Here is a 13,900-nt window from a genome sequence, read left to right on the forward strand (position 1 = left end):
TTCAGATAGTGAAGGGAGACGAAAATTTAATATTCATGGGTGACTGGAATTCGATAGTAGGAAAAGGACGAGAAGGAAACGTAGTAGGTGAATATGGATTTGGGTGGGGGGGGGAATAGAAAGAGGAAGTTGCCTGGTAGAATTTTGCACAGAGCATAACTTAATCATAACTAACATTTGGTTCAAGAATCATAAAAGAAGGTTGTATACATGGAAAAAGCCTGGAGATACTGGCAGGTTTCAGATAGATAATATAATGGTAAGACAGACATTTAGGAACCAGATTTTAAATTGTAAGGCATTTCCAGGGGCAGATGTGGACTCTGACCCCTATCTATTGGTTATGAACTGTAGATTAAAACTGAAGAAACTGCAAAAAGGTGGGAATTTAAGGAGATGTGACCTGGACTGTTGTTGTTGTTGTTGTTGTTGTTGTTGTTGTGGTGGTGGTCTTCAGTCCTGAGACTGGTTTGGTGCTGCTCTCCATGCTACTCTATACTGTGCAAGCTGCTTCATCTCCCAGTACTTACTGCAACCTACATCCGTCTGAATCTGCTTAGTGTCTTCATCTCTTGGTCTCCCTCTACGATTTTTACCCTCCACGCTGCCCTCCAATGCTAAATTTGTGATCCCTTGATGCCTCAAAACATGTCCTACCAACCGGTCCCTTCTTTTTGTCAAGTTGTGCCACAAACTCCTCTTCTCCCCAATTCTGTTCAATACCTCCTCATTAGTTATGTGATCTACCCATCTAATCTTCAGCATTCTTCAGTAGCACCACATTTCAAAAGCTTCTATTCTCTTCTTGTCCAAACTATTTATCATCCATGTTTCACTTCGATACATGGCTACACTCCATACAAATACTTTCAGAAACGACTTCCTGACACTTAAATCTATACTCGACGTTAACAAATTTCTCTTCTTCAGAAACACACTCGTTGCCATTGCCAGTCTACATCTTATATCCCCTCTACTTCGACCATCATCAGTTCCTTTGCTCCCCAAACAGCTAAATCATTTACTACTTTAAGCATCTCATTTCCTAATCTAATACCCTCAACATCACCCGACTTAATTCGATTACGTTCCATTATCCTCGTTTTGCTTTTGTTGATGTTCATCTTATATCCTCCTTTCAAGACACTATCCATTCCGTTCAGCTGCTCTTCCAAGTCCTTTGCTGTTTCTGACAGAATTACAATGTCATTGGAAAACCTCAAAGTTTTTATTTCTTCTCCATGGATTTTAATACCTACTTCGAATTTTGCAGTTTTAAGAGTCGAGGGACATGAAAGGGAAGCAGTGGTTGGGAAGGGAGTGAGACAGGGTTGTGGCCTCTCCCCGATGTTATTCAATCTGTATATTGAGCAAGCAGTGAAGGAAACAAAAGAAAAATTCAAAGTAGGTATTAAAATCCATGGAGAAGAAATAAAAACTTTGAGGTTTTCCAATGACATTGTAATTCTGTCAGAAACAGCACAGGACTTGGAAGAGCAGTTGAACGGAATGGATAGTGTCTTGAAAGGAGGATATAAGATGAACATCAACAAAAGCAAAACGAGGATAATGGAATGTAGTCGAATTAAGTCGGGTGATGCTGAGGGAATTAGATTAGGAAATGAGACACTTAAAGTAGTAAAGGATTTTTGCTATTTGGGGAGCAAAATAACTGATGATGGTCGAAGTAGAGAGAATATAAAATGTAGACTGGCAATGGCAAGGAAAGCATTTCTGAAGAAGAGAAATTTGTTAACATCGAGTATAGATTTAAATGTCGGGAAGTCGTTTCTGAAAGTATTTGTATGGAGTGTAGTCATGTATGGAAGTGGAACATGGTCGATAAATATTTTGGACAAGAAGAGAATAGAAGCTTTTGAAATGTGGTGCTACAGAAGAATGCTGAAGATTAGATGGGTAGATCACATAACTAACAAGGAGATATCAAATAGAATTGGGGAGAAGAGGAGTTTGTGGCACAACTTGACTAGAAGAATGGATTGGTTGATAGGACATGTTCTGAGGCATCAAAGGATCACAAATTTAGCATTGGAGGGCAGTGTGGAGGGTAAAAATCATAGAGGGAGACCAAGAGATAATACACTAAGTAGATTCAGAAGGATGTAGGTTGCAGTAAGTACTGGGAAATAAGCAGCTTGCACAGGATAGAGTAGCATGGAGAGCAGCATCAAAGCAGTCTCAGGACTGAAGACCACAACAGCAACAACATGGTAAAGACAATATGTTCTTAACTAAGATGTGTTCCTCTGTGTGACCTTATGTTCCTCAAAGTTTTCGGCGAGGTACAGGAATATCCTGTATAAGAATACCCTGAGGAGGACTTCCTCTTCAATCTTGGCTAGTCTGTCCATTAATACAGTAGAACAACATATAGAGATTTTCCCAGTGCTCTCTGCATGCAATAATAGTAAAATCTTAATTTTGTATGAAAAGGCAACACTTATAGATTGGTGGGAGGAAGTGGCCAAGCAAAGAGGTAAGTAGTTTAGACCAAGACATTCATAGACTTGAACATTGTATATAGATATAAAAGTTTAAGTATGTTGTGTCTAATGGGAGGAAAAAATTGTTCTACTGTTGTTTCCTTTTCCTCTGTGTTGTAAAGGTCGCACATTCCCTGTTGAGGAGTTCTTCCTGGAGGATGTGATAGAGGTCACGAAATATGCTCTAGAGGAAGATTCCCAGTACGCACGCAAAACTGGCAAAAAGCGTGCTGCAATGGATATCGAAGAACTCGGTCTGCAACTGGCAGTAGCAGATATTGCGACATCTGCTGTAGTCATAGCAAATCCAGCAACCCGCGATGACCACCTGACAGTGCAACAGTTATATCACCGCTACAATGGTAATTATTGTGTTGTTTGTTATTCTGTCATTGAACTAAAAAGAATTTTCCCTTTTTTGGTATGTGATTTAAATTTGGGGATTTAATTTGCGCTTCCTGTCTTGCAAGTCACCTTGGACAGTAGAATATCTACCATTGATAACTGTACCAGCAGCACCCTGTATCTTCTTGATATTAGACTTTAACATTCTTTCTACATGAAACTTCCTGGCAGATTAAAACTGTGTGCCGGACCGAGACTCGAACTCGGGACCTTTGCCTTTCGTGGGTAAGTGCTCTACCAACTGAGCTACCCAAGCATGACTCACGCCCCGTCCTCACATCTCTACTTCCACCAGTACCTCGAGTTTGAGTCTCGGTCCAGCACACAGTTTTAATCTGCCAGGAAGTTTCATATCAGCGCACACTCTGCTGCAGAGTGAAAATCTCATTCTGGAAACATCCCCCAGGCTGTGGCTAAGCCATGTCTCCGCAATATCCTTTCTTTCAGGAGTGCTAGTTGTGCAAGCTTTGCGGGATAGCTTCTGTAAAGATTGGAAGGTAGGAGACGAGGTACTGGCAGAAGTAAAGCTGTGAGGACGGGGCGTGAGTCGTGCTTGGGTAGCTCAGTTGGTAGAGCACTTGCCTGCGAAAGGCAAAGGTCCCGAGTTCGAGTCTTGGTCCGGCACACAGTTTTAATCTACCAGGAAGTTTCATATCAGCGCACACTCCACTACAGAGTGAAAATTTCATTCTGGATTCTTTTTACATACCTGCAACCAGTTCTAAATATTTTTAAAAATTATGTTATGGTACATCATTAGCTCTTGAATTATTCAGTGTGTCCTTAATTTGGAACTTTAACTGTCCTAATAATACAAATTGTGCATATCTCAAGTTTTGGTTCAAATTTGCAATAATGTACCCAAATCATGAGAAATTATGATTCACACACATTGTTCACTTCCTACACACATGTACATGAGCGGCAGAAAAAATTACCTGTTGTAAATTGTGCACCATTGTTGAACACGGCTTCATAGAGTTGTTGCTGGTACTATTTAGTATGGGTATTTGGTCATAGAAACATATCGTGTTTGCAACACTTCTTTCAGATGTGATGGAGTGTGTGTGTGTGTGTGTGTGTGTGTGTGTGTGTGTGTGTCAGAAGGCAAGTAGGAGAAGGGTTCGCAGTTCAGAGCAACAGCCTCTCTGATGAAGAAGTAGTCGCCCATTATACCGTGAACAATTTGCACCCCAGACAGCATTGCAATAGCAACAGCTACTTTTCAGCATAGTTCAGCCTGATCGGTTCACTGGCTTTCACAATCTTTAACATCTTGGGCAATGGATGTTGCACCTCGACATTCGTGTCCATCGCTTCAAGTGATACAACAGTTACTGCCCAGAGATCGGCAATCACAACATAAGTTCTGTACACAGCTGCTGGAGACAATCAGCACTCAACTAGATTCTCTCAACAGTTTCATAATGTCTGATGTTGGCAATTTTCATTATCGGACTATGTGAACAAATGAAACTTTAGGTACTGGCTGCCAACAAGTCCTCAACAAATGCATAGAAGACCACTTTCTATCACAAAAGTTACTCTTTGATGTGGCATGTCTACACAGGCTGTTATTGGTCCATACGTTTTTGAGAATGGTTCAGGTGGCACTGCCATAGTAACACCAGATTTATAAGTTGTTTATTGCTACAGGTCATAATGCAGGAAATTAATTGTAAAAGTATCAATATACAGACATTTTGGTTCCAACAGGATGGTGCAACTACCCACAGAGCCAGAATGTCCATGACAGACTAATGCAGAATGTTTCCGGAGTGCCCCTTTTCCTGTAAACTGACCATATTGTTCACCCAATTTATCTGCTTGTGACTCTTTTCTGTGGGGATTTTTGAAACCCAAGGTGTATGCTAGCAGGCTAACAACTATCAAAAACTCAAAAAACAACAGTCACATAAAAATTGGGGCTGTAACATGCAACACTCTTCATGAGGTTATCAGAAGTGTGCCAAAAATTGTATTGTCAACAGGTATGTTTGCCTAAACGACTTCATTTATAAAAGTGAAATATCTAATAAAATGTTATGAAGTGTTCTTTTGAATAGTGCACACTGATAATGTGTAGCTGTATACCTCCGTATTAAAATAAAATAGGTCATTGTTTCTCCCCCATATTGTACAGTGTGGAGAAATGGCGATTGCTGTGAAGAGAACAAGGTTGGTGTACATTAATAGACTTATGTCACTCTTGTGCAGTCTATGTATATGTTATAAATAAAACAGAAAGAAACTTCCACATGGGAAAAATATATTAAAAACAAAGATTCCAAGATTTACCAAGCGGGAAAGCGCCGGCAGACAGGCACATGAACAAAACACACAAACACACACACAGAATTACGAGCTTTCGCAACTGGCAGTTGCTTCGTCAGGAAAGAGGGAAGGAGAGGGAAAAATGAAAGGATGTGGGTTTTAAGGGAGAGGGTAAGGAGTCATTCCAATCCCGGGAGCGGAAAGACTTCCCTTAAGGGAAAAAAAGGACAGGTGTACACTCGCACACACACACACACACACATATCCATCCGCACATACTGTGTATGTGCGGATGGATATGTGTGTGTGTGTGTGTGTGTGTGTGTGTGTGTGTGTGTGTGCGAGTGTACACCTGTCCTTTTTTTCCCCTAAGGGAAGTCTTTCCGCTCCCGGGATTGGAATGACTCCTTACCCTCTCCCTTAAAACCCACATCCTTTCATTTTTCCCTCTCCTTCCCTCTTTCCTGACGAAGCAACTGCCAGTTGCGAAAGCTCGTAATTCTGTGTGTGTGTTTGTGTGTTTTGTTCATGTGCCTGTCTGCCGGCGCTTTCCCGCTTGGTAAGTCTATGTATATGTTATTCTACACTAACTCTGTTCTGTCTACTACTTTCTCCAGTGTGTCTTGCAATTGCCCCCCCCCCCCCCAAAAAAAAAAACCCTAACCCCATCTCACCCTTCTCCCACCTCCACCCCTTCAACCCATTCTCTTACTTCTCCATACTGCCTGTACCTCTCTAGCAGTCACCCTTCCTTCCTGTCACCTCTCACTTTCCCTCCCTTCCTCCATTTTTCTTTCACCCGCTCCATCAAACAGAACCCATTCCCTACAGTTGAGTTACAGTGCTGGGCAAACGAAGCAAGGCATGCATATGCCAATTTCTCTCTCTCTCTCTCTCTCGTGTGTGTGTGTGTGTGTGTGTGTGTGTGTGTGTGTGTGTGTGTGTGTGTGTGTGTGTGTGTGTGTGTGTGTGTGTGTGTGGTGTGGTGTGGTGTGGTGTGTGTGTGTGGGGAGGGGGGGGGGGTCTGAGAAATGGCGCTCTCTCTTGGTACTAACCCCCCCCCCCCCCCCCCCCCCCACACACACACACGAACTGGAAGCTTTAACACTATATTAGTGAAATGTCATTCTGTTATTGACTCTACAACCTAAAGTCACTATTCCAGAATACAGTTCCAACTCAAAATTTTACTTACTCTACAACTGAACAAAAAACACACTAATTATTCTTAAATACTATAACATTTTTGGGAAAGTGTCTCACTAATTTCTCTGATATTCACTTCCATAAGGGCCCAAAGAACAAATTTTCATTGCTGTAGGAATGCTCCCTGGCTACATGGACACCCATTTCTCCATTAAAGCTGGAAACTCTTGAAGGATTGCCCCACCATAACCTCGTATTCCATGGTTTTCAGCATTCCAATCTGTAAAATTGACAAGATTTCTAGAACAAATGTATTACCAATGTCACTATGAAACCAAAAGATGTTTCAAGGTAACAATATGCATTTTACAATGACGCAGTTTTAAACAGGTTGCCAAGAACTGCTGTTATAAGTAACATATTCTTTATTAGTTGTGGGAGGCCAAAGTTGTGTTAAAGTCACATTTAGAGAAACCACATATTGTTATTCTCCTCAATTTGTAGATACCTTGCAAAATCCAGTGCCCAAATACGTAGGTGGTAGTCAAATATCGATCTTAAAGCACAAGGACTTAACAAAACTACTAGATCAAATTTGAAACACTGAGACTACTAAATTTCATGCCTGAAGTGAATATGAACCTCACATTGCAGAATGTGCTTAATGAAAATGATGATAGTGAGAACCATGACGTATTGGATTATGTCATAAGTGTGTGTCTGTGTGTGATTATTTACAAACTATACAGCAGTCAAGGACACTATTGCCCTAGCTTGTATATGAAAATTTTGTGGATAAACATTATTAACAACAATCCTGAACATTAATTAAAATTTCATAATACAAACTGGATGAATGATTTGTTTAATAGGCAATATAGTATGTTGGGACTTTGCTAAATACAAGTTAAACCTAGGAGATTAGTGGCTTGCCTTTAAATTTGACCTTCAGAGGTATCTGTTTTCCTCGAACCTTTGTATGTGTGCTTTGGGCCCTTATGACTCTTAGTGACCCATATGTAAGTGATCTTATGGATCACGCCAAAGAATCTGTAAAAATGTTTGCCGATGATGGTATTTGTAGCAGTGTTGCAACACTGGAAGACTTTAGCAAAACGAAGGAAGATGTGGAGAGGATCAACAGCTGGTGTATGGACCAGCAGTTGACCCTGAACACCTATAAACTTCTTGTAGATGGATGAACGATTGTACTATACGTGATAAACGTCTTGAGACAGTAGCACCCACCATATACCAAGGACTAACTGTCGAGAGTGATCTAAAGAGGAATGACCACATAAAAATAATTATAGGTTATAGTAAATACTTGGCTAAAGTTCATTAGAAAAATATTGATGAACTGTAATTCACCCACAAAAGAAATTACTTGTTGAACATTCATTTAACCAGTTAATATTACTCATTTTTCTGGATCATGAACCCAGTTAGGTTAATAAAAAGGGGGGGGGGGGGGGGGTGCAGAGAGAGAGAGAGAGAGAGAGAGAGAGAGAATGTAACAAAGAGCGGCACTGTTCATTACATTACGCCATTGCTTAGTAAGTGTGAGAGCATTACAGAGATGCTCAACAAATTCTGGTGGCAAAAGCTAAAAGACAAGTGTTGAGCATCATGAACAGTTTGTACAGTTTTATTGTTGAAATTTTCAGAGTGAACATTTGAAGAACAGTTCCACTATATGTACTGCCTGTCAAAAGGAAGCACTGAGAAGACATTGTCAGATGTCAATATAACTTTGTACACATAGCCGCCATTGGTGGCTATGTAAGTGATGAGAGTTATAATTCCCCATGACTGCTAGCATGGCGACCAGAGTCATTAGTGTTGATCATATTTAATGTTGTCACAAGGTGTGGTAGAAGTGGTAGAATACTTACGGAACATGAACAGTGTCAGATGAGTCATCAGTGTGAAGGAGACGGAGATGCCACGTACTTGTTTGAAACAGTGTTATCAGCACCTGGCAGAGTTAAATGTCTCCATTTGGACAGTTGGTTGAATTGTGCAATATATCCAGATCTGTGGGGCATTTGTGTGACAGTGACTTGATGTTGGACAGCATAGTCGCATGAGGGCAGGCCTACTCTTCATCAAGGTTCCAGGTGTGATGATAGATTACCACAAGGGGGTGGGGGAGGGGGAGGGAGAGTGAGAAACACCGTGTTGTGCCCCAGGCACATTGTAACCCCTCCCCATCTGCACCTGTCATCAGACAACAAATAAAGGACTCCGTGCTACATTCTGTGTCATTTGTCTTATTGGTCGGAGCGTAGCAGCAGCTAAACTAGGAAATTACTGCCCCTCACACAGGTTGACATTAACACTACTACACAACTGGCTGTGCTTGGAATGATACTCTGAACAGGAAGCATGGACCGCTGGGGATTGGTGTCATATTACGTTCAGAATGAATCACAGTTGAGCACTACGACAGATAACCGTCATCAGCGGCAACCATTGTTGGTGAATACGATGGCAGCCTGAGGAGAGGTGCCATTTTTCCAATGGTCTGTAGAGGCGCAGCAGTGTTACCCCTGGCATCTTGATTTATCACAGGCATCTGTCATCCTAATATGTTACTTCCCAGTTGATGGTATAGTGGTGATATTTTTCAGTACGACAAGACCTGTCCACAAGCAGTACACGGCTCTGTGAACTGTCTGCATGGCACAGAGGCACTCACAGTGGCAGCAAGATTTTCAGAACATAGGGCATCAGGTTGGATATTTATTCTGTTCCAGTGCCAGTTTCTAGAGTATCAAAGACCAGTAACAACAGTTGTGGGATGGTTTGTCTCAGGAGAGGATATGGCAGCTCTGTCTCCCGTCTCAATCAAATCAGTACCTGCATCCGTGCCAGAGAGGGTGCAACATCATAGTGAAATATCCTGCCCAGTTCTTTGTAAATTTGATTCGATTTTGTAATTGTTGAAACCACATCACATACACTGTCAACTCATGAGTTTCATCTCATTTCCTCCTCTCCTTTTTTGTGCTTCACTTTTGTTGTTGGGTAGTGTCCTACCACAGATACCTTGTGAAATGACCACAGCCGAAAAATCAGAGAAACTGGAACTGAGATGGACACTTAGTGATAGTGGTGTGTGCTATTCACAGACGGAACAGGGAAGCGGTGGAAATGATAGTCGTAACAGAAGTACAAACTATAAGTGGGCTTGTGAAGTACAGATGTACAGCTTGTATATGACCCGGAGAGAAAACCGGGAAAAACTTGGGAAATTTGTAGAATTTCGGGAATTTTTCATTGTTTTAGTTTTCAGCTAAATTTTTGTAATTTTGACTGGTAAGAATCGATAATCTAACAAAGGATATTACTGTAACCTGCTACTACAGAATAATACTGCAACAATATAATGTGAACAAGGAAAAAAAACACATAAATTGCAAAGGAGATGTGCCACATACAACAGCAAAACACAGTGCTCATGCAAGCATTTGCCAACAGCAAAATGTATCAAAGGCCTTAGGAAGAGCCTGCCGGAGTGGCAGAGCGGTTCTAGGTGCTACGTCTGTAACCGTGCGACTGCTAGTGTCACAGGTTCAAATCCTGCATCAGGCATGGATGTGTGTCATGTCCTTAGGTTAGTTAGGTTTAAGTTGTTCTAGGTGACAGGTGACCTCAGAATTTAAGTCCCATAGTGCTCAGAGCCATTTGAACCATTTTCGAACCTTTAGGAAGACTGCAATGCTTCATAACAACAAATTGCCTCCGATGAGTGTGACGTCACAACTATTTACATCAGATTCATTTTAGCAGCTATGAGTGGGCTTATGCGCATGCACAGTTGAGTGGTGTGTGAATAGTACCTTCTCCCGTTTCTGGCTACAGGAATGGGGCTGTTGGCTATGTAAGCAGTCGCAGCCAGCAGCTAGATGCATGTTTCACAAAGCGCCTAGCATCCAGCGAACGTTGGTCTGTCGATTGCTCATATGATTTTGATGCACATCCCTGTTGGTTTTTGAACACACTCTCTAAGTTGATTTCTGAATGAATCATAAGCCGCGTGGGGTAACTATGCGGTGTAGGGTGACTTATCACAGTTCATGCCCCCCCCCCTCTCCCCCCCCTTCCCACTGATAAGCTTAATATCAGGTCGAGGCGTACTTCATTGGGAATTTGGACATATGAATGTGCTCTTTAAGTATGCACTTTAAAGGTGCCATTTTAGTATGGTTCACGAAATTCCAATATTCTTGGAGTATCCTCTGATGTCTCTTTTCTTTTATGACATAATGTAAGATCTTTTAAAGTTTTACAAGTACAAACATTAGGCGTCCTGCGTCATAGCAACTGCCAAAGCGCAGTGGCACCTGTTATCTGGCACACTGTGATGACTACTGAAACGAACCTATTTCTAACAGGTCGCGGGAAAATATTGCGAATGGTTTCTTGGAATGCTTTACGTTCAAAGTAAATTTCCTTTTATGCTAGTTGAACTATGTGCGAGAAAGTACGATGAATTTCTTAAATCACAGAGTGTTTAATGATGAGCCATTTAGAAGTATTTGGAGCTCAGATCATCAGACATTCATGTCGTTATTATGAGCAAATTGATGTAGTGTTCCGGAAGCTCTCCCTCCTCTGCGGTAGCTAATTTATTTGTGGAGAGCTTTGAGGACAAGTCACTGGACTCAGCTAAAAATTTTACTGCCACATTTGTGTGATATATCTTAAAATGTAACACACACAGAAATATCAACATTATATGTGAAAGGTTAGCTTCTCTTGCAGCTTATTAACCTTAGAGACCAATATTAAATGTGAAAGCTTTGCTTTTCTTGTAGCAACACTATGTGTATTAAAACACTAACTTTTCTTGTTTGTGTATCCGCACTACTTAACAGTGATGTTGCTATTAGCTGACTGCATCATGTGTCCTGTGGTCTGAATATCCGCTGTCATCAGCTGGCGGGATCATGTGACATAAGCTATGGCTGGCTTACAAAAGCGCATCACAATCTCAGTTACAATGGTTCGGAAAGTAACATGCGGTGTTTGGTGGAATTTCGTTTTCTAAAGTGGTGGGGAAATTCTATGCCTGTGTATATAAACATAACCATTCAGAGGATTGATAGTTTTACAGTTCCGAGGGAAAATATACTGTCACTTAATAACACAGAAAAAATGTGTTTTCATCTGGTAGAAAGTGTATTTTTAACTGGGAAATCCGAAAAAAATCCAGGAATTTTTTTTTTCCTTGTCCACATATACGCCCTGGATGTAGGTCTATTTTCAGTTTAGTGAAGGCGACTGGAAATAAGAGAGAAGCAAAAAGTTAGGAGAGAAGCAAAAAGTTAACATAATCATAGAACCAGAACTAGGATGACTGGAGACAGTTATTTTGAAGATACATCACCAACTGCATAGCGTTATTGGAGTTTATAGACTGCAAAATCCACAAGCAGAAGATATAAATATATACCAGTTATAATGTGCTCACTTAGTAAAATGGAATGCTATCTTGTATGTGACCTGGCAGAAACATGTGTACATGCTTCCGTGCAGACTTCTACTATGATAACGAATGCTGGTCATAGGTGCCTGTAATGTCAGAGTACCTGATCTGTTGTGACTTGCTCAGCCATATGCCTCCATTTCACCAGGGGCATGTGTTTCTGTAGTTACTAATGTTTGCAGGGCCGGGGAAAGGCCATACTTAGTAATTACTCACACAATTGTGGTGATATTATGCGTCTGTTGAGACCAGAAGCAACGTACATAAAATTCGAATTGCACTGTTCACAGTCTATTGATATGCACAGTGCAAATTGTTTGCATAACACTCAGTTCATGTTCTTGAAAGCTTGTAACTATCATGACACAGATGTGTGTAATCTCCATGATAGAATAATGAAGTGTATTTTCTTCTATTCGTGAAATATTTTTGTTCAGTGTACACTTTATCTTGCATGTGCTCACATTTCCCAAAAACCATCCTACTGTGGATAATCAATAATTTCCGTGAAGAGAGACACACCCATTTGAAAGTCAGTAACTGTTCAGAAAAGTATTCCAGATGGAACACATTTAACTGACATCTCAATATGTCACCCTTTAGTGTAGGACAACCATTTGTAAGTGATTATATTATTTGTGATGTAGTGGCGATTAATAGGTCTGATCATGGGTACATGTCAACACTCACCGCTTAGTAAGCGTAATTTCCATTACAACAATTACACCCTTGCTATGAGAGGGAGCACCGAAGGATGATGGTATCGATATGGGCATCTGGCAATGATATGACTATACACTTAAATCTTTCCTTGAAACATGGTGCTGGACGCTTTGATGTTGTGTTCAGCCTCGTTTTCAATGTGTAGTTTTGAACTGGAATTTCACTCTGGCTAATTTCCTGTTTATATGAAAAAACTAAGTCGATGTTCTTTTAAGATTTTGTGTTGAACAATTTCTTTGTAATCTAGTTTTTGTGACAGGAATGTTAATCCCCAACTCCTTTTGTTTATTCACAGATTACAGTACGACGACATGCAAATCATTGTATCTGTTGGATTATGAAAAAATCAACTATGAACTTATTGAGGCAGTGTTGGTGTGGATTGCGGAAGGTGATCACAAATACCCACGGAAAGGATCAATCCTGGTGAGTGTAGCCTGATTGTTAAACACTGATTTTCCCAGGTAGTCTAAAATATGAAAAGAAAAGAAAATTATGTTCAATGGTCTGGACTATTACACAAAGCATTTCTATTTAACAACATTAATGATAGCATTTATAGTAATGACAGTATTGGTACATTATAGTTTGTACTAGAGCTACTTTAGAACCTAATTCTGCAACCTTTCTTAAAAAGGGAGAAGCAGGTATACAAAGTTAACTGTTGGTCGCCCTAATACCTAAGAACTTTCATATTTTTAATATTTCTAGCATATTTTTAATATTTCTAGCATATTTGTACAAAGAATTTTTATGTTTTACTATTACTTCTGAGAGATCATAACAAAGGTGTCTAACAACTAATTCTACCCTATTTTTTTCAACACCTATGATATACATTAACTTCTTCCCAAAATAGACAAGCTGCAGTAGACTCTTATTTGATGCAGTAAGATGTCCAGCATGAGCAAATACATGTTTAATCCTGTTAATGGATTTCAAAAATCTCTAGTATTAGGAAAAGTTATGAACTTGATGTTTTAAATATTTAAAAAAATTGCTTTAAGTAAATGTTTAAAATGATAAAAATATTGTATTTATGAGAGCTGCAAATACAGCAGAACAGATATCAAGTATTAGCATAAACGTAAGGCATAAATATAACACCACAATAGAATAGCTTATGGTTAAATCTGAATTAGGTTTCAAATTATTTGGCCATCAATTTAGATGAGACCAATGTAAAGCCAACTCCGATATCAGAGTGCTTCAGTTAATTCCTTAATGTTAGCATCAAGGTCTGACATGGAGGTCCCTCAGCCTTGTGAGGGTATAGAGGAAACTGTTCGAATAAATAAGCAGAAAAGTTGACACGCAAGTTCCGTAAGTGGTAGTGTATTGTTCCTGAAAGAAA

At 40.2% G+C, this 13,900-nt stretch overlaps 1 protein-coding gene across 1 annotated transcript in view; it reads left to right on the forward strand.

Annotated features, from left to right (window-relative positions):
- The window catches only part of LOC126292307 (putative ATP-dependent RNA helicase DHX57), a 181,856-nt gene that overhangs the window by 95,765 nt on the left and 72,191 nt on the right, over nucleotides 1–13,900 (forward strand). Inside the window, exons 13-14 of the mRNA XM_049986239.1 lie at nucleotides 2,627–2,866; nucleotides 12,842–12,972. Coding sequence (XP_049842196.1) covers nucleotides 2,627–2,866; nucleotides 12,842–12,972 — 371 coding nt within the window. The remainder of the gene's footprint in view (nucleotides 1–2,626; nucleotides 2,867–12,841; nucleotides 12,973–13,900) is intronic.

Source organism: Schistocerca gregaria, chromosome 9, assembly GCF_023897955.1.
Source record: "Schistocerca gregaria isolate iqSchGreg1 chromosome 9, iqSchGreg1.2, whole genome shotgun sequence".
Lineage (NCBI taxonomy): Eukaryota > Metazoa > Arthropoda > Insecta > Orthoptera > Acrididae > Schistocerca > Schistocerca gregaria.